The 20,970-nt window shown below is 37.7% G+C and overlaps 1 protein-coding gene across 1 annotated transcript in view; it reads left to right on the plus strand.

Moving 5' to 3' along the window:
• Positions 1–1,918: 1,918 nt before the first annotated feature.
• Positions 1,919–20,970, plus strand: part of TASP1 (taspase 1) — a 75,039-nt gene continuing 55,987 nt past the window's right edge. The window contains 6 exon segments of the mRNA XM_057369015.1: positions 1,919–1,979; positions 4,603–4,820; positions 6,002–6,069; positions 7,607–7,675; positions 15,322–15,442; positions 16,557–16,641. Of these exon segments, the coding sequence (XP_057224998.1) occupies positions 4,676–4,820; positions 6,002–6,069; positions 7,607–7,675; positions 15,322–15,442; positions 16,557–16,641 (488 nt within the window). The 5' untranslated portion in view covers positions 1,919–1,979; positions 4,603–4,675.

Here is a 20,970-nt window from a genome sequence, read left to right on the forward strand (position 1 = left end):
CCCCTTTCACCGTGCTCCCTGCCCTGTGTTCCCTGTGCCCCTTTCACCGTGCTCCCTGCCCCGTGTTCCCTGTGCCCCTTTCACCGTGCTCCCTGCCCTGTGTTCCAGGACAAGGTCTGTACACGCTCAGCTTGGCCGAGGTCCTGCTGCCCGGCTGAGCGCTCTCCCCTCACGGCCGAGCACAAGGAACCCTCTGCCTCCATCMAGAGCTACCTGAGGCACCTGCGCCAGCGCTGCCTGCGGGGGGACACGCTCCAGAGAGGAGGGAACARGAGAGYGTGGAARGACTTGGACGAGGAGGCAGCACTTTACTCTGACTGAGAAAACAATAYCTGCTGGGCAAATGGAGAAATATACTCAAAGATTATTCATACAGCTTTTTTACTATTATTAAAATCTTATGAAGAAAGAGAGCTTTTATTAGTAGTGAACGAAGTAATTGTCGGAGAAATACCATAAAAATTTAATTTGCAAAATTTTTTATTTGGCTGAAGCAGGTGATTTTCTGACAGCTTGTTTGTAGAGAATGATGCTGTCCACTGTTGGAGGAACCAGTGTAACAGCTACTTGCTGGGCTTACTTCTAGGAAAATGAAGCTGAGGAGTTATAATCTGCTTCATCTAGAGGGGTCAGGATAATCTTTTATATAAAATACATCCTTTCACTTCTCATGCTGGAGCTTGAGYAAGAGATCAAGCAAACCTCTTAAGTGAATTCTGCAAACAGAACAACCTTGTCTTGATCTAATAAAARCTTTAGAGTTTCAGTTTTAAAAGGTCAAGCTTTGAAAATGAGAATTTGAGGTGTCAGCTAAAATAAATTTACAATATGAGTAAATCTGCGAGGACATCTGGACTAAGTTTATGTTCCTATGAAGAAGAGGAGCAGGGGCTGSAAGTGTGGAGGCACTTTGAGAATGGTGGACAGTGTGGGCTGGGATAATGAAGGGTCTCACACATACATCACCGGTTCCCAGGACTGATGATAATGACCATCTGAGAAGGTATCAGGAAAATGGGATTCATATAGAGCTGCCCTTGATCCTCAGAAGGCAGCTTCAAAAAACTGTGTCACCTATACAGCAAAGTGGACAGAAAATAATAAAAACTGTATGTCTCTAACAGTACACARTAGTCAARTATTCACTGAAGGATAAAKATGTAAAATATCTGATTATTGTGGRAATTTTCTAGCAYGTCTAYTATGAAATAYATGTATTTGTAATCAGTAAGTTTTGGGCAGCTATATGAAGTCCCGTGTGTAGATATTACATATGTATACTGCACATCAATACATATGTATACACTATATATATAATACAGTGTGTACTGTACTGTGTTATATATACAGTGGCAAGATACATATCTATATTGCATATTAATATATTTATATCGCATATTGGATATATATATATATATATTGATATGTATGTACATTGCATGCTGATGTATTGCATGTTGGATAAYATATATGTATATTGATAGAATATATCTGCCTATATTGCATGTTGTATGATACATATACATAGATAGAATATATCTACATATTGCTATAAATATGTATATTGATATGAAATATAGGTACGTAGTGTATTTGTATACATGTACATTGCATGATATATGATTATACATAGGCATGACATATATGTATATTGATATGGTGTGTATATATATATATATATATATATGTATATATGTACACTGCCCTGGGGCGCACGGTAAAAACAGCGGAGGCCGCTATCCTCTTTGGGACACATGTCGCGTCTGTGAGGCCGTGTTGCGGTGTCAGGAGAGTGCCGGACGGGAGAGGCCCCGCCATTCCCGCCCCGTGCGCCATTGGCCCCGCGGAACGCCGATCAGCGGCGGCGCCATTTCCGGCCGGGGGCGCGGCCCCGCCAATGGGCGCGGGGCGGGGGCGGGACGCCTCGTGCTCACCGAGGCAACGGGCGGGCGGGCGGTGCCGGATGGCGGCCGTGCAGGGTGAGTGCAGCGCCGCGGGGCTGCCCCGACCCGCCGCTCCCGCCTCCTTGGGCACGGCGTCTCCGCGCGTCCTGCCCGCGGGACTGCGCGGGTCAGGAATGGGCCGGGAGCGGACGGCGCTGGGAGGCGGCCGCGCGCGGGTTCGGGCGGTTCGCGCGTCTCCGCCGGGGTCTGCCCCGGGTGACGTCACCGGCCCCTGCCCCGCGTGACGTCACGGGCCGGGCGGCGGGAGCACCGTGCGGCCGGGATCGGCATGGAGGCGTGCGAGTGGCGGCCGCTGTCCCCGCTCTGCTCCGCTCCCCTCCGCTCCCTGSGGGGCTCTGCGCTCGGCCGAGAGGGGTGTGCGTGTGTTTGTGTTTCCCCGAGCGCCTGTTCAGGATTCAAAGTTACTTTTGCAGTGCAGTCAGGACTTTGGATGCTGTGGTAAAATCATTTAGGATCCTGTTCTCCAGCAGTCACGCTGGTGTGTATTCTTGCACCGTTTCTGTAGCTGTGCAGATGTGGAGCAGGGAACTGTATAGCAAGGAGGAATGAAATCGGGAGTGGTGAAAGTATGGCAGCCAGGAGGGAGAGCTGATAAATCCTAGAAGAGGCTTGAAAGGCAAAAGTTGAGTCCAGTGGGAGCTTAGCAAGTGGAAACAGCAGGCTTGTGAATGAAATGTGAAAGTACAGTTTGAGATGGGAGGGGTTTGAGAAAATTGAGTTGATGTGGAGGAAGTGTTGCAAACTGAACAAACGAGAGAGATAAGTTGGGTATATGTTCCCTGGTAGAAAGAAACACATCCTGAGATCCAGCTGTGTGCAAAGGGCTAATTAGGGTTTTCAGCCTGCACTTAAACTGTTAGTAAGTCTTGAAGTGACATCTCAGTCTGCATTTTAAAATGCCATTTAATAATCATCATTACTTTCCCTGACACCACCCTATTTCTTCCATTCTTGTGCGAGTTGAAATTCCTCACTTGCTCCTCYGTCACTTTACTGAAGTCTGTGCTGTGTCCTTGTTGCAGAAGTGACTTTCTGTGGGATGTAACAAGATGCAGCACAGAGGACCAATGGTTGCTGGAGCCTTTTTTACTACTGTTAGTAAAAAGGAAGTAAATGCAGTGATTAGTACTTTAATTTTAGCACTGAAGTTTATACAAGTGACTGCTACAAGTGGATGTAGTCCATAAATACTCTTTCTCTATGYAGAGCCTGTGTATTGTAGTGGCTTTTCATTTAGCATCAATACGTATATGATTGTAACTCTAAGTTCATATTTAATTTGAATGGTAAATTTATACATCTATGAAGATTACTCTGTATGTTCAGCACTTAAGAAAAATTGAGGGTAAATAATGTCTTCCAGAGCTGTGCTAATTTTTGTTGTCAAAAGGATAGTTATGGCAAACCAGMCAGTTTGTTCTGTGGCAGTGCTGAGTCTTGCTAAATGTTGTTTGCATAGTTTAGGTCATTTAAATGGAGTGGTATTTAATTACCAGAGTAAGCCATATAGCATTTGCAAAGTTAGTGGTTTAAGTCTTATGCATTAAACATCTCATTTTTCCACTTCTGTTCACATTCCAGTGTTCTTGGRTTACAAAGTCCTTTTTGAGGTCGTAGGAGTGATAGACATTATACTGGAGTATAGMGGTACAGARTCTGAGAATGGTTTGGGTTGGAAGGGACCTKAAAGTTCATCTTAGTGTATAGCCTATCTTAATATATTATGGAGGTTTTCTCCATTCCTGCATTAACACTACTTGTTTTTCACTTCCTGAAGTAATTCAACATGAAGAATATGTTTTTATTTTACCTGCTGTACTAGACAAACGGTTTTGTGTCAGGATTAATATGTAGTAAGGTGTGGATGAGAGGAGTAGTAAAACAGAGAGCTTGTTTGGTGTCTCCTGATAAATGTATCATTCCCTATTGTTACTTTTTTCTTTCATTTACTAGACAATACTATTTCCATTAGCTTTCTATGAACATTAAATTCCTTAAACATTTGAAGGGTAGCTATCAAAACCAATAGAGGTACTAAATTATTTGAGCTTGAATTAAGCATATTGTGGTTCACTAGTAATCATGGTAGCTCTGTTTACCCAGGCAAAYATTATTGCACTGTTTTAGGCTTACTTGGTTTTGTTTTAGAAATACTTGGTCATTTAAAAAAATAATTAATATTTTTCTTTTGCTGCTGCAAATTAGTGGAGAATTATAAGGAGATGGGGTGAAACAGTATAGAAGAATAGGATTACATTATATCATCTTAAACAGCTATTCCCTGCAAAAGAAAGAAAAAGGTACGGTATTTTAAAGGATTACTTATGTGCTAGTTAGATGGGATGGGTGGAGAAATATGTTGTATTGCTGAAAAACAGGTCACCATGGAAAGCAAAGCTTCCATTAACAATTAAGTTTAAGTTATATTGTGGTGAAAAGGTTGCTTGCAGCTTGCAACATGAACTTTGATTATTTTGTCTCATTRATGCTGTTGCGTAGGGAAGAGGCAGAAGTTGGAATCCCTCAATTGGAGAGGCACGTTTTACTTCAAACTTTTCTTCCAGAAGTTCTTTCTGRGGTTATTTGTGTGAAATTTCTTGAAATCAGTGTCTAACATATMCATGTGATCTGGTTTTAGGATGATTTCTCTCCAGAGTTTATTTTTGAATGGAAGTGTGCCCCTGTCCAGTAGAAGATGGTGATCCTAACGTATGATCATGGAGAAGGGGATAAGTTCAGTAGAAGTSTTACCTTCCAAATCATCTCAGGTTACAGCTGTAAAAGTGGTGGTCAAAGAGCCCGAAACAAAGCAAACCCAAAGAGGGAAACGAGTGGGATTTGTGCTTGTCCATGCAGGTAAGATGTGGAAGCAGAACAACTGGAATGGAAATAATGCATGTTTTGATATCAAACTAGATAGCAAAAAAAATTTTTAGTGTCTTTGGACTACTGATGTGTTAATAAGATGACATTAACTCTGTGTGCAAGTCTGGGTGTTTGATTGGAAGTTGCACTGGAAACTCTTAATAAAAATTTAGCTATTTGGGTGTTCTGGATGGTATTTTTTTTCTCCTTAATAAAGGAAATCCCTAAATTTAAATGGTTATAAAATGTAGTATTTTGCAGTTGTCTGCCAAGCTTGGGTAACCTATGAAATGGGGAATATTTGAGTCTATTTCTTTATCTATGGAAGGATCAAATACAGTTGTTTCATTAGTGATGGTTTGTTGTCTAATTTGTCTGTGAGAGCAGTCCAGCTCTGACCTTCTGAAACTTCCTTGGGCTGTTTGTTGCAGAACTCTTTTTACCCTTTTGAGATTTTTCTTCCAAGTCTGTTTTTTTGGTCTTGTTCATCCTGGTAAAACAGAAGTGGATTTTAAATATGTGTGTGCCAGTCTTGTTTTTCTGATAGTACAGTAAGTTGAATAGTGGTATTGGTGAATTTTTCAGCTATGGAAGTAGGGGCAGTGGTTTCAAAATAGGGCAGAATGACTCAATACAGGAGGATAGATATAAAGACTGAAAATACAAAAAAAAAGGTGGAAAATTCGTATGATTTTCAAGGAACTCCTTGTTCTAAATCAGGAGTAACAAGCTCTAAAAATGCAGCAAAAACATGAGAAGATGAGTAGAATGGTAATTGTGGGCCTGTACATCAGTGGTAAAAAGAAAATCAGAGTTTGTCTTAAAACTGAGTGTTTTGCCCAGTAATGGACAGTTAAGAAAAAAGCTATGTTGGAAATCCTCCAAGAATGAGTGAAACTGGAATCTCTTGGAAAGTATTTATAGGTAGAGATCGATGCTGAGATTTATATCTCTATGCTTTTGGTTATATACTCTTCATCCTGTATTTTACTGAGTGTGTTTGATTTGATGTTGGAATGCATAAAGTTGTCAGTCATTGATAYAAAAAGGAAATGCTGATGTAATCCAGAATAAGGAGGGCTGGATCTGCCTGTGTGAACTCCATCTGTGTGAACTCTAGGCTGTTAGTTTGCCAGGTAATATAATATATTTTCCTTTTGCTTCATTTGCAGGTGCAGGTTATCATTCCGAATCCAAAGCTAAAGAGTACAAGCATGTGTGCAAAAGAGCCTGCCAGAAGGTACACCTTACCAGCTCTATGTTCTTGTACTGGGGACACAAGAACTACCTTTGGTACCACTGTCCCTTCAGTAGAAATGGACGTATCTGGGTTTAGCTGCTTGGGTTATGTGTTTATAGGGGGAAATGAGGGAAAACAGCAGAAACAGTTAACATGGTATGGAGATGGGACAGTACGTGGCCATGAGATGCAGCAACATTCTCATCAGTGGTGGCACGTAGAACACACCAAAGGAATGGTGGGAGGACAAGAGGAGGTCACAGAGGTATCTACAAGGAGCATTCCTACAGCTTCTTACACTGCTTCAGGGTTTCTGGAGCTAAATATGGTGTCTGTATTTTGATTTCATCCGTGTCCACTTTCAGAGTTTGTTTAAACTCTAGCATTCAGGTTGCTCCATGAGTTCAGCGGTTTCTGGAATTATTTTCTTCTTGGTAGCTCTTACCATCTTAATAGGAAGGGAAGTAGAAATAGGAAAAACAAAACAAAAAAGTCAAAACATCAAAAAATCAGAGCTGGAAAGGGAGAAATGGCAAGACTTTAATTTCCATTGAAACTAATATGTTTTCATCTCTTCCAAGAACTTTGCTTTGGAACTGGCAAGTCCCGTATTAAGTGTTGAATGAGTAGCTGGAAGACCTCTCTCTAAAATTTTTAATGTCTTTTGCTTTCTCCAGGGAGAAGGAGCTTGGGAGCTTGGCAGGATTTTTAGAAGAGTCTCAGAGTTGGTCTCTGATAATTATCACTTTGTGTTAGAGTTTGTTGCTCAATACTAATACCAATCCAGTTTTGTAATGAGAGGCCTCACAAATCATCCAAACTTAACATGGCTCTAATAAGCCCTGGTGAAAGTGATTTTCCAGCTAATTATGTGAGATTTGCTGTTGAATTCAAGTCCAGTTTGTGATTCTCTGTGGCTACTCTTGAGCTGAGCCGCCAAAATAAATAACTTCTGTGAAGAACAAACAATTTCAGGTTTTTCTTGCAGCTGCAGATGCAGCYCTAGTTGTTTTCTGGGGTTCCCTGAGAGAGCTTGACTGTAAGGTCTTGTTCAGTATGGATCTAATAAATACTAGGCTCTAGAAGTTCATTGTTGTGTGTGCATATGATTTGAACCTAACATTATTTTACCTGATTTATGTGTATTCGCTTTTATGTGAGGTTGTAAAATTCTCTTCAATTTTATGATAATAGCTTTATATGGTATTAGAAATTTTTGTTGATTTTTGGAAGGAAAATCTGAAACTTGTTGACTGAAACCTTTAGTGTTTGAAGGCATAAGGTATAAGAAGTTACTTTCATATAAATTTGACCATGCAGAAATCTGCTACTAAATGCAGTGTCATGTCATTTTAAAATCATATCTTCAGATCTGCTCTCACATGGTTCATACTGATTTTTTCCATTGCCTCTTGTTCTTATTCCCTCTTACATTTTAAACTAGTTTAGATTTTATTTTATGCAGGACTAGGAAAAATGTGGGGCTTAGTCACAGAATAGTAGTTCCTAATCATCAGCTAAAAATTCTGTTTTACAGGCAATTGAAAAGCTACAGGCTGGTGCTCTTGCAACAGATGCAGTGACTGCAGCACTTATAGAATTAGAGGTATGAATTTCTGACTAGTAGTAAATATGTCCCTTGGGTAAATCTTGCCAGGCTTTTCTGTAGGAGGTTATTAAGTAGGAAATCTCAGTAGATTCTTGTTCTCGTGCTACACTAGTTATATCTTTTGCTTTCCCACTATATTTTGGTGTAAATGTGTTTAAGTACTTYATAAAAATGCAAACTGAATGAAAGTTTTCTGGTTGGTGCAATTTGGTTGTCATCTTACGGGTATGCCTTATCAGATAGTCTTTACCCTTCAAGAATAAATGTGTGATTAAAGACTTACAGAGCACTTTGTAAGGAACTTTATTTCTGACTTACTGAGCTACAGACAGATTGTTCTGGCTCTGCTTCTTAGAGAGGGGACAAATGCTACTGGTTCTGATTTTTATGACAAAATATGTGCAGAGGAGTAGGGCAAGTAGTGCTTTGTTTCAAAACAGTACTTGCTRATTAAGATAGAACATCTTGATGAGCAGCTGTTTGTGAGGTCTTTGGAAAGATGTCTTTTTGGAGTGGTGAGATTTTTATAGCATCTGCCTTCAATGAAGGTCCCAATGAAGTAATGTGGAGGTGAGTAAAGCTAAACATTTCTGGGATATAAATGAGGCAGTTTARTTATTGTGCAAGATCCACTAATCACTCGTGACAGTAATGATGGAARCAGGTATTCCTCTTCTGCTGTTAGCAGGAATTGCTTCTTCCTCTCCAACTCTATTAGTTAAAAAAGGAAGGCAGGGTAAGTTGTGCTGTAAAAATAACTTCCTGGGTTTGGAATTTATGGTAGTATTCCAAGAGGATTAGCAATGGATTTGCTTACCCATATGTTGGGAAAGTGTTCATTAATGTACTTGATGGGGGTGAGTKTAAGGCAGGCAGTCAGTACATACTACAGTATGTGTTAGACATGCTGACTGGGGGCCAAGGCTTCAGTCACACTGGGAATTTGGCAAGTGCCCTGGCTTTTAGCACTCCTGTGRGTCTCACTGAGCTGTTCAAATATGCTTTCATGTGTTATCTTTGAGTAGAGCTCACACATAACAGTGGGTATCTCTCTAATGGAATTATTTACGATGCACTTCCYTAAGCTCACTGAGTCTGCTCTCACTCCACGAGACTGGTTTGTGTGTCAGCTCCTTCCTCAGTGGAAAACAAAAATAAAAACCTACTTTGGGTTGTGATTTTTATCRTGTTCCTGAGCTACATATTTTGGGAAGCTTAACTGAACAGTTAYAGATCTGTTTACAGCTGTGCCTGGGGTAAATATTTTATATRTTGTTGTTATCCCCAAGAGACTTTTCTTTTACTTTAGTAGATTTAAATACTCTGAAGTAGCTGCTGTAGAACAGAAGTTGTGGCCTTAAGATGAAATTAAAAACTTTTTTGGAATTATTCCATTCAGAAACCTTTTTCTCCTTACCTGTTTTGCTACTGTTGTGCCTGCCATCATTCCACTTTCTGGTTATGCAGTTGTCTTAGGTAGTATTTTTATGTGTTCTGTTGCACAAAACCTTTTTYYYYYCCTTTTTCCCATTTTTRAGATAAAATRTTGTTTTGTTCAGGATCTACTGTAGTCAATGTAATTATTTGCTTTCATTTATTCATTAAGTGATTTATATAATCTAATAATTGGGGTTTCTGTCTGTTACTGGAATAGAGAATTTGGGGTTTGGGGTTTGAGCTTCTTTTAGRTGAAAGTACTTAGTTATACAGTTACATTAAGGAAAAAAACAAATATATACTTAGAAAATGGTGTGGTTTGCAGTGGCAGTTTTTTGGATCTGGTATGAGAAACTCCTTAGTTTTAGACTGTCAGCTTCCAAAATATGGAAAGGTTTGTATCTACTCATACCTTGTTCTGAACACCACCTCCAGACATCTCTGTCATTTCTGGAGCTGCATCCTCTGGTTTAGTAGTGGTGGTTTTTCTGTTGCTCTRTGGAAAAAGAACTTCACGTGGCAASTCAACAAAGCAATCAGAATAATTTTCTCGTTGATTAGAAGATTTTATGAGTAAAAATAAAGATTTATGTTGATGGTCTCTCTAGTGAGCTGTCACTCCTTTTTGTTTATGCTTTAGCATAAAGTRTTTTAGCATTTGAATTTGGCAAATAGATAACAAAAATCTATGTGAAACTATGTTTTATTGTCTCCTTGTAACACAGATGAATTCAGAACAACAAAAGTATGCAACAATTATAACAGATTTCATTGTAAATTATACTGATTTTAACTTCTTGGTATTTTGGTTTTTGTAGGACTCATTGCTATGAGTTTATCTGAAATATTTAATCTCTTTTACAGTTCTCTAAAACTTYTAATGCTGTATTCCAAAACCTTGTAGTCTTTGCAAGGCACAAATATCTTTTAGTGGAAATCTCACAAAAGATGAATCTTTTTCCTCAGTTCCGCTCAATTACACAACTCCTGTGCACAGAATTTTAGCTCATCCAAAAGGCAACACTTCAAAGACTTGTTGAGGAACAAGAGTTCCTCTTGATCTTTTATGAGCAAGCTGACACTTTGCTTGTGGTATGCTGTCTGTGTTTTATTTTTTCAGGCTCTAAGTAGAGAAAGGACAGCCTTTCTTTGTTGGACTGTGTGACTTTCAAGTGAAATGGTATTCTGTCAATATGATAATAATGCTAATAGTTAATTAGAGGAAAAGGTGGATTTCTTTTGCAGAGGAACAAGACTGACACAGAATATTTTTAAGATAACTGTGCTGGTCTTCATAAGCATCAGCTGTATGTCCTGAGGTCATTAAGGCAGGTATGTTTTCCAGTTTGAGACCTCTGTCATTGTGTAGAAACAAACGTATGTTTTACCCCTCTGTCAGCTTTTGGTAATAAAATGGTCTGGACAAGGTACTTTATAAGACTCATTGTTTACTCTSTTTGCTTCTACAAAGACATTTTTGCAGTACCATTCATTTTTGCACTCTTGGCGTCAGCCACTGTATGATATCTGTATTTCTCTTGAAACACGAAGGAGTTACTGAGCAGGTTTTTTTTTTTTTTTCTGAGGGGAAGGAGACCCCATACAACCCAGTTAAAATGTGCTGTTTTCAGCAAACACACATGCTGTTTTGCACATGCTGTCTGGCTGTGAGAAAATGGTGCAATTTCAAGCTTTTCTTTGATGATAGAGCACTTAAGGAAGTCTACTAATCAGGTACTAAGACAAGAACATAGGCTGGTTGTAAGGAATGATGAAGATTTCAAATTGTTTCTGAGTTTAGTGTAATCCTTTATTAATATGCATATAGATAACTTTTTCCTTTATCTGTCTTCTAGCAGAATGTAAGCTAAATGATGTTTATCGAGAAGATATTAATATGATTGATGTCGGATGTCACATTTTGGGTTCCAATCTCCTTGCTRCTGAAATTGCTCAGTTTGTTTTCATGTTGTTGAGGATCAATGGAAACAGTGTCTTGTACCTGTTGTTATACTCAAGCAGTGTATTTCTGTGCTTGTCAGTGAAATTTTGCAGTGAAAGAACCCTTTTTTTGATGTATTATTTTTTCTCTGTTTTCTGGGGTATTTTTATTTTTTCCTAGTAATTATGACTTTTGAGTACACGGTCTTAGTCCCAAAGACTTCTTTTTCAAGCAAAGCAACTTTGTTGTATTAAGGCAGTTGCCATAGATGAACTTTTAATGGGTAATAAACTGGAAGTTGTTAATTCTAGTTAAAAGCAGTACTATGATGTTTAGCTGCAGAGTGACTAATGGTAATTTGTGACAAAAGTACAAAAGTGTTCTCTAAAAGTGTTTTTGTTGGTGTAATTGAAAGGGATGTGACTCATCCTTGTAGGMTATTGATTGTTGTCTCAAAATTCCCACAAAAAAAAGAACTTTTTAAATTACAGTATGTGAAAAGCAATGCCTGTAGACTTTGAATTTGTTTTACTTTGAATTTGATTTAAAAGTAACAAATAAGCTATGGCCAAAACTATATCAAAGATGGATGGAATGCTCTTTCATGTCCATTGAAAACAGAACATTTTAACTATTTGCTTAGATAGAAATGTTACAGAATTGAGTAWCTTCTTCAAGCATTCCAACTTTAACCACAGCTAGAAACTTAATGATGCCCGTATTTGCTGCCAGAACACTTATAAATACATTTTGAAGTAAAAAGGATTCTAAAAATAAAAGTGATACYCTTAGAAGCTTGAGAGTTTTCCCAAGATGGGTAACCTGGGAACACAAAACTCTCAGTTCATGTCTTGAAGCTTTCTCTTACCTCCTTTGCTACAGGTTCACATGGTAAGTTACAGATACTTYGTGGAGTAATTGCCAGGAAATCTAGTATTCGTTGCTTAATTGACTTAAATTTTGTTAAAACGCTTTGAATACCCATTTGATTATCTTTTTCTCTTCCTACTTTTCTATGGTAGCAGGGCTTGCTGTTAAAGTGCAAAGCTCAGGCTTAGTTTGCTCACTTGTCTTTTTCAGTTTCCTTAGAAACACAAAGGCTGATTTCTGCTTGTAGTTTTAAATAAAAGTATATTCCTGAAAATACCTTTTTCACTTTTCCTATCCTCCCTTTTTCTGGACTCATGCTTTGGTTGGGTTCTTCCTCATTTTAAGGTCAGGTTTTGCAGTGCTGCTTTTTTCTGTCTGAGAGTATTCACTTAGCTTAGTTTTTCTTCCCCCTTTGAAGGCATTYATGCTTCTGGTTTAATGTTTCTGCATTCCTTGAAAGTTTTGAATTTTCTTTTCAAAATACACCTTAATGTTAATACATTATATTCCTCCATTTGTTTATCAGACTTTTGAAATCTTTTGGTCAGACTTTGCAGAGATTCATGTTTTCAAAAAGGRATTGTATTTGTGTGGTATTTCATGTCTTTCCCTATTCATAGAGGTAGGTGTGAATGTCTGTTTCCATTTTTTATAACGGTTTTCCCCTACCTTGTTTCAAAGGCTTTTATCTCACCTCAGAGACACTCAGTAGATAGCAAAAATTCCATGGGTTCACACCCAGTCTTTCTAAAGCTGTTTTCAGATCACTTTTCAGATATGTGAAGTTAAACCATCTTCCTCTTGGGAATCCTGAGACTGTCTTCTTAATGGAATGCAATATGATTCTAAAGCTAAGTGAAACTCCACAGAAATTTTTAACAGATGCCTGGAATTTGACCTTTGTTTCTTTTTACTGGAGAAGTTACTCATGTTGTGACTGATTGTACTGGTAAGATTCCTTCTGAGTCCTAATAGGAGAGTTAYCCCATCAAAGAGACGTCTGCAATTTGGTGTGGAGTTACTATTTATAAAAAATTCTGTAGTATTCTGATAAATGTTCTGTAGGCAGGAATTGGTGGTGTTCCCTTTGTCTTTAGATCCTCTGAGTAAATGATCTCTTGGTGCATCCTTGAGGTTGTGCCAGTGAAGGTGCTATGCCAAAGCATATGGCACATCCAGATCTTTAGAACTAAAGTGAACTAGTGCCACTGTCTATCCTATATTTTCGATTATTACCTTTTATTATTACCTTTGACAGATGGTAGAGATCTTTGTGTCTTGACTGCAGAAGGATTCTCGACAGTGTTACCAGGACTTCTTTTCTGGTGGGTCCTTCTTCCTCCCTTTATTTGGCCATGACATCTGCTCTTAAGGTAACAGCTCTCCCTGCTTTATGGCAGYGACAAATCTGTGGAGCTTTTCCTCTTCTCTATTTCTTTTGAGTATAATGCATTGAGTGAATGTTTTTGGAACAGAGCATTAGAGATTTGTCTCCAAACTCACAGGTCTTTGCACTCTGATTACCCAGGGCCAAAGAATTTGGACAGCACTGGGGACAGGCGTTGTTCATCCTAAGCATTCCTGGTTTTACTGTGTCTTCCAAGTACCTTTCTCTGTTTGCTTTCAATTGCTTCCACCACTTGTCTGCTCCCTTCTTTTCTAAACTTCACTGACTTAATTTTCTTTGTACTTGTAGAGCCTTGGGAGCAATGAAGCCAGTTAAGCCAGCAGCTACTCTGAGTCTACTTCCTTTTCAATACCATCATCTGTTTTTTAAACATGTTTTTTCCCCTCCATCCCCCATCTATGGGAAGTTATTTGTGTGCACTAAACTGCAAATGTTCCATTTTCCTAAAATCTTTCCAATCTTACTCATTTGCTATGAGGTGTAGCTGTCAAAATGAGCAACAAAATGAATATACACAGTGAATTGGAAGAAGTGTTTTGGTATGGAATAAAATAGGWTGAGATAACAGGATAAAATCTTGTGCTGCTTCAGCAAGAAAAAACAGAAAATGAAGGCCAGTTTCATGATTACGTATTTATCAGGGATCTTATATTCATGATTCTTGAGGAAGTTAGTGTTCTGGTGACTCAAGCACTGAGAAATCTTTACGTATCTCTGTAAATTAGATTCAACATCTTGCAGAACAGATTTTGAATTTACTCACTGCTTGMTCATTTGAAATTTAATAGAAGCTGACAACATATTTATTTTTCATTTCTGTGTGCCCATCTCTCTTTTGTTTCTTTAAATCAYTGCAAATTAATATGTACAAAGCCCAACCAGTTTGCTTAACATATTAGGTGGAACTTTGTGCTGTTTCCAGTAATTTGTTTCCTKATTCAGCTTTTATTACTCACCAGTGAAATTAGGTGTCATACTTCTACGGTACATGTCCACACGTGTTCTAGACAAACATTGTTCTTTGTCACATCAGGTTATTACACTGTTGTAATTTAAACATAGGAAACACTGAAAGTGTGCATTATCACTCTGAAATTGGATTTGGCTATTCTCTCTCTTTGTCCTGTATTCCTTTTGTGCCTGCATCTACAAAGAGAGGATTGTATTGAGCTGGCAATGAGGCTGCTAAACTGTGCTAATTTGAAATTTTGTGGCTGTAAAGTTGTGGGGRTGCTCTGAAATGGAAGGGTAAAAATGGCGTTTAGTTCTAGCACACGAAATTACTTTGAGAACCTTGGGTTTGTTAAAAGCCACAGAAGGTGCTAACAAAAAATGAGAGGTTTATGATGTTGTTAAAATATTGTTTCGTACTTTCTATGACATAAATATTAGATTTTAGTCAAGAACCTTCTAGACCACAGTCCTTATGCAAATGTTCAAATAGAAATTTTACCAAGTGAATTGTTAGTGAAGCCAGTTCCTCSTTTCTGCATGTGGACCTGCAGTCATGGACTTAAAATGTTCACAAAAAGGACACTTCTGTTTTGCTGCAGTGTCATACTTAGGAATTTCAAAGGTAGACTGTGGAACATGCTGTGATTATAAGATGTTACTTAAATGTTACTCAATGAGTTAAGGACCAAGTGAAGTATTTACTTAGGGTGAGGGAGAGAATTTCACTCATATTGTAAGGTTTTTGCTTGCGTAGAATTGATCATCTTAAATAGTTGGGTRATTGGTTTTTATGTTAGTGCATTATTACAGTTGAGATATATCATGTCCTATATAGGTGAAAGCTATCCATTATAGTAATTTTAGATGCYCTGTTCAAATTGCCTTTGTTTTTGTTGTGGAAGATGAAACTACTAAAATAAGAAAATGGGTGAAAAATGACCAGAAAGGTCAGTGTCAGCAGATAGGTTTTACAGAGGTTTTGATCTAGTCTGTTGTGGATGTGGCCTTACAGTGTTTTGTTCTTATTTTTAGGATTCTCCTTTTACAAATGCAGGMTTGGGATCTAACCTAAACCTTTTGGGTGAAATAGAATGTGATGCCAGTATAATGGATGGAAAGTCATTGAATTTTGGAGCAGTTGGAGCACTGAGTGGTATGTTAACTATGTATTTTAAAACTAACTACTGATTTAAGTGCAAAAATCAATTTTTGGGTTTTTTTTTTTTGGTTACTGTTTTGAAGGGGGACACACTGTAAATTCTTCTCCTTTAAAAAAGRGAGAGGCATTCCTGCTCCCTGAAATACTGACTTGTGTCAGTTTGCTTTGTGTAACATATTGTCTTATTAATTTACTGATAATTCTTTGATGTAGAACAATTGTGTGATGCCACACAGTATTCACAGTGGGACTTAGTTTGCTCACATGAATTTGTAGAACGATAGTTTAGTAATAAAATTCAGTTGTTAAAAATATTACAAGCATTTAAATTAGGCTTTTTATTTGTTTTTGTGCTCAGGCATTTATTTGCATRTGGGACTTATTTAATATGAGAACTAAAGTGTTTCTCTCTTTTGTCTAGTTTTAGCTTTCAGTATAAAACAAATATAGATATAAAGTCCCAAATAGGGACTGTTGAGGTTTTATTCTAAGTACATGAAGAGCCTCAGCTGTTACTATTGAATTGCTTTTCTGACAAGATTTCAAGCTTTGTTCTTTATCCTAGAATAGTTCCAAACTGTGGTAATAGCTTCCTCATGTAGATATAAATCTAAAATAAATAGTAAAATTAAGTGTTTCAAGCCTTGTTTGTTACAAAATGTATTCTTCCAACCATGAGGAAGTAGGAAATGAGAGAGCAAGAGAGAGCTAAGCCTGAGCCATGTAATTTCTGTTCTGGCCAGATAGATCCAAATGAAAATTCCAGCTTGAAAAATTAGTGCTTATAAAAACGTCTTTGGCCCTTTAGAATACAATAGGTTTAATGTGAGATTTCAGTGATAGGAGAGCACTCCTCCTATTTCAATATGGTTTGTTCTTTTAAAAAAATGTGGAGGAGGTGTTGACTGGAAGGTTTTGTCACTGCTGACAGGATGTGAAGGGAAAACTGAAGAAGGTTGTTACTACATTGAAAGATAAGGTGTTTCTTAATGACTTGACAAACCTTGGAAATTAAAGGAAGCTGAGTTCCACTGCCAAAATGAACACTACGAKGCTATGAGGAAAAGTATTTTGATGTTCCCATTTTTTGCTAATTTTTCTTTTTTAGGAATCAAGAATCCAGTTTCGGTTGCAAATAGATTGTTGTGTGAAGGGCAGAAGGGAAAACTCTCTGCTGGCAGAATTCCACCTTGGTAATTGCTTTGTTCTGCTTGACTTTTCTTTGGTCTTCTGTCTCTACTGCATGGATGCAATATTTGAAGGTTTTATCTTACCCAGGAAGGCTGGTCCTGTTTTACATACCAGCAAATGTTGTGCCTTTAAAAGAAGACAAGCTTTGTTCTCTGATCTTGCAATGTCTTGTGCACTCAATGCAAGGAAGYATTAGATATAGATGGCAACATCATTTTGTGATAGCTTCTGTCTGATTATTTCCAGTTGTAATACTTAATTCTTATGTTTGTTACTGTAGCCTTTGAAAAATCCCAAAAACCAACAAGATTATAGGGAAATTCTACTGCTTTTGCCTCTGTCTACCTTGAACAAAAAGCAACAGTTTTTAATAATTATAAAAAAGAATGCTATTTTACTGCCTTTGTGGCTTTGTGGAAATGTGCAGTATTTAGTAAGTTTATTTTAAAGATAAATTTAATAATATTTACAACAAAAATGAAAATGAGCATTCCTTCATTGAGATGAATATAAAACTTAGATGAAAGAGGTAAGTATTAAGCACAAAATAACTTCAAAAATTATTGCATCACTTTGGAAAGAATCCAAGAAACGTGTCAAGAGTTGATTGCTCTTAAAACCATCTTATTTTTATTAGCAGTTTTAATTGCCAGGTAGAGAACTGGAATAATTCATTCAGATTAATTGACTGCTATTATCAGTTGCAGATATTGTGCAGATATCAGCTGCAGGTATTCTACCTGTTGGCAGAATTTGCTGCCCTTTGCCAGTCAATGGTCAGTATTTGCAGAAGTATTAAACCAGCATTTATATGGTTTAAAAAATGTATATTTAGATTCACAAATTTTACTTTCCTTACTGTAATATTCTGTAAAATTAGYCAAGTAGTCTGTAGCTGGTATAGTATTCCAAGTTAAACGGTGAGGATTTCAGTGTTCTGTCATGTGCAAAGGAAGTTCATAAATCRAAAAAAGCCACCTTGAAATCAAACCATGAACAGACAGATTTTGCATTTTGGACTCTCTTCTTTAATGGATAAAGCACAGGGTAGTTGGGGAGAGGTTAACTGTAGAATAGGAACTTTAATTTCAATAACTGTTAGTAGATCATTTCTTTAGCTGTCAGAAGAAAATGAGGCTTTGCTGAGGTACATTAAAGTGTATAATGTGTTTTTCTTTGGTGTTTCAGAAGTAGTACTGAAATCAGCTACAGCAGCAAGCACTTGGGATTATTTTACTGGTATMATCACTGTTCTAGAATTACTGTAAGGAAGAGCACTTGGGCATTTTGTTGTGACTTTATGACCTAGTTTATGATGCTACGATTTTAGAAATACTGAGTGGAAAAGAAACTATATTCTCTTGCCCTCCAAGAACAAGACTAAATCTTTTGAGAACTGTGCAAGGCTATCAGATGCTTTTAAAGACAGGGTAGCTCGAATCTCCAGCTGAGAGATGAGCTGTCTTTGAAGCCAAMACATGCAGTTGACTGTGAAAATACTGTGCACGGGTTTGCCTGATAAATCTTTTCATTTACTTTTTTCCCCTTCTGGATTTTGAATGCACATTTTATTAAAGCMAATTTGTTACCCTGGAAACAGTCTATAGTAGTGGGATATGAWGGATTATGTTTTGGCCTTGCATTGGTGGATGCTGCTGTACACACAGGGCCAGCAAGGTAAAGCTCATGTGCACTGAAGGTGATGGTATGGAGGATTTCATGCCTTGCCTTTCTGGCTGGGGTAGGCATGACACATTGTTTTGGGACTGAAATATGTTCTTGCCCAAGCTGTGAATACTCACAATCAAATGGCAAGAGAGCAGCCATATTTTGGCATTTCTAGGATTCTAGTAAATGATTTTTAATTGTAAAGATACGTGATTTTGATGTTGTTTCTCCTTGGCACATAGTGTATTGGGGAATCTTCCAGATACTTCTTAGCCTAAGGACYTGCTTGTTAAAGAAATGCATGGTAGAGACTGTTTCTATAGCATGATCTGARCTAGCTTCATGTTTTCTGCCAAAAACGTTTGGCACATGAACAAATAGGAAAAATTCAGGAGCTCTGAGGTTAGTAAAAGTGGCATTAGGGAGTTTGTTCACTATAAAAAAACACATGGAGACTGTTTGTTTGGCCTGTTTACCCTTGTTCAGCATACATTTTTATAGTGGCAGTTCAAAACCAATTTGAAGTGGTACATGTCTGATTTTCAGTCGAAGAAATTCTGATGAGTGTGAATAAGTTATTCAGAGATGGTAAGCTTRTTAGGAAAGAGGGATCAAGTGTCTGAACTGAAGTCTCCAGTGTGCTCTAAATTCTCCGTAGAGTGTGTCCTTCTGGATCAGTCTCTTGTATTATTTAAAACACAGAATTCCACTGTMCAAATCAGAATTGAAAAAGTGTAGAAACTCCCTGAATGCATGAGTGCATTTCTTGAAACGYTTAAGGTCCTTACATCTTTCTGCCACGCTTTATTCAGCTTGGTGTTGTCAGGATTTTCTCTGATGCAGGAACACAAAACACTTAACTTGTAAATATTACATAATCTGATGTAAGCTGTTCCTTGTATAACTTTTACAAAAGAAAGCACTATTGTTATTGCATGGTTACAAACTGGATGAAACTTTGGAAGTGGTCTTTGCTCACAGAAGAATGGATTAGATATTTTCTAGTAATAAGCTTGAAGATTTTCTGTTTCCTGCACTGAAGGCTTGACCTTTCTGARGAACAAGGCTTATTTACATCTGTTTGCTCTTAAATGTATGTTGGTAAGATTTTCAGAATAGCACAAACACACTGACATCAAATGCATGCCTGCATCCCTTTTTCATATCCCTTTTATTAATAATAACCTGTAGGGGAAAAAYGTTCCTTCCTAGGTCACCACCCCTTGGATATGCAGGGATTTGTAATTTCTTCTCAGCTTTACAATATTGTGTGCAGGATAAACATTCTTTAACGTGTAGGGTGGTGGGTAGTCAAGAAAATTCCCAGTGAGTGAAGACCTGCACCACCTTTTATCTCTGTTCTGTATTTCTTCAGAACCATTTCTTCTTTGTAACACTAATTTCATAGTCATTGCTACATTTTATAGTGCAGTGTTACAAAGTGAATTTATTACATGCAGGGTCAGCCTGACTATGAACCAAACCTTTTGACACTTCAGTTTAACTTGGTGCAGCCKGTTTCCCTCCAGTCCATATTAAACRGCTCTTTTTGGAGTAGTCAGCACCAGAAAAATCATGTGCTTGGAGAAAATTGCCTAGAAAGAACATTTTATATGCCCTTACTTGCATTTTTTTTTATTAATATGGCCTAGTGTGGAACTGGAAAGCACTTCCAAACACTGACTCCTTGCTGAGAGAGTGTTTTCGTCTTCTGTGTTCTAATCTGCAAGAACTATAAGAACTACAGAGCACTCTGTCTGATATATTTGCAAGATAGATCTTCATGTCCTGTTTGTGCAGAACCAACTTTATGAGTAGCAAAGAATAAACTCATTCATCCTTTATTTATGTTTTTGTTTTTGTTTTTCCCCTCCCTTTGGAAAGTTGTATTTTGAATTAGCCTAAAGGCTTTTGAAACTTGGGGTGGTTTTGACTGCTTTTCATAGTATGCTTTTAGGGCTTTATTTGCTCTTCTCTCTCCCCTAATAAATCAAGCTTGGTGGTAGTTTTGACTTTATGTACAGACAACAAAGCCTGATGTTATTTGTCTTGTAAACAGTTTATTTCACTTTTCTGTGATTGTGCTGTCCTTTAAAGATCTGAACTCAATGGTTAAAAAAAGGTGGATGATCTCTGTGGTGATATGGAGCCCCAATTAGTTTTCTGCTTCAACTAATTTAACAGTTCCTTGGGACTAAAATTGGAAATGCCTCGTGCCGGTCTTATAGGAGAGAAAGGAATCTAAAAATTAAGGACAGAAATRTGAACAAACTAAAAGTCACATCACTTAAATTAGGAGACACTCTCAGGTACTTTTTTCAATCTTCATAAATACTAGAGACATTTTCTGTTTTTAAGAARGCAGTTGTGAAACTGCGTGTAAAACACAGTGTTTCTGACTGAGCTGTGCTCGAGTTGCCATATATCAAACTTCCAGTGTTGAGTTTGGTGCTTTTGGCACCTAACCTTTCTTTCTTTGTGAATTTTTTTATTGAAAAGGAAGCGCTTATCCCAAAATGTATGACAAAGACCCAAATCACTTTCTTTTAGACAATGAAGAATACTACTAAATTAGGTTTGCCTACAGTTTGCATATCTTTTTTATGTTAAAATTGGAATCTTTTATGTTATGTGACAGTGCCAGGTTGTTTCCTGTGCACTAA

The sequence above is a fragment of the Malurus melanocephalus genome, unplaced genomic scaffold (assembly GCF_030028575.1).
Source record: "Malurus melanocephalus ecotype Western Australia unplaced genomic scaffold, MMel_1.1 scaffold_101, whole genome shotgun sequence".
Taxonomy (NCBI): Eukaryota; Metazoa; Chordata; class Aves; order Passeriformes; family Maluridae; genus Malurus; species Malurus melanocephalus.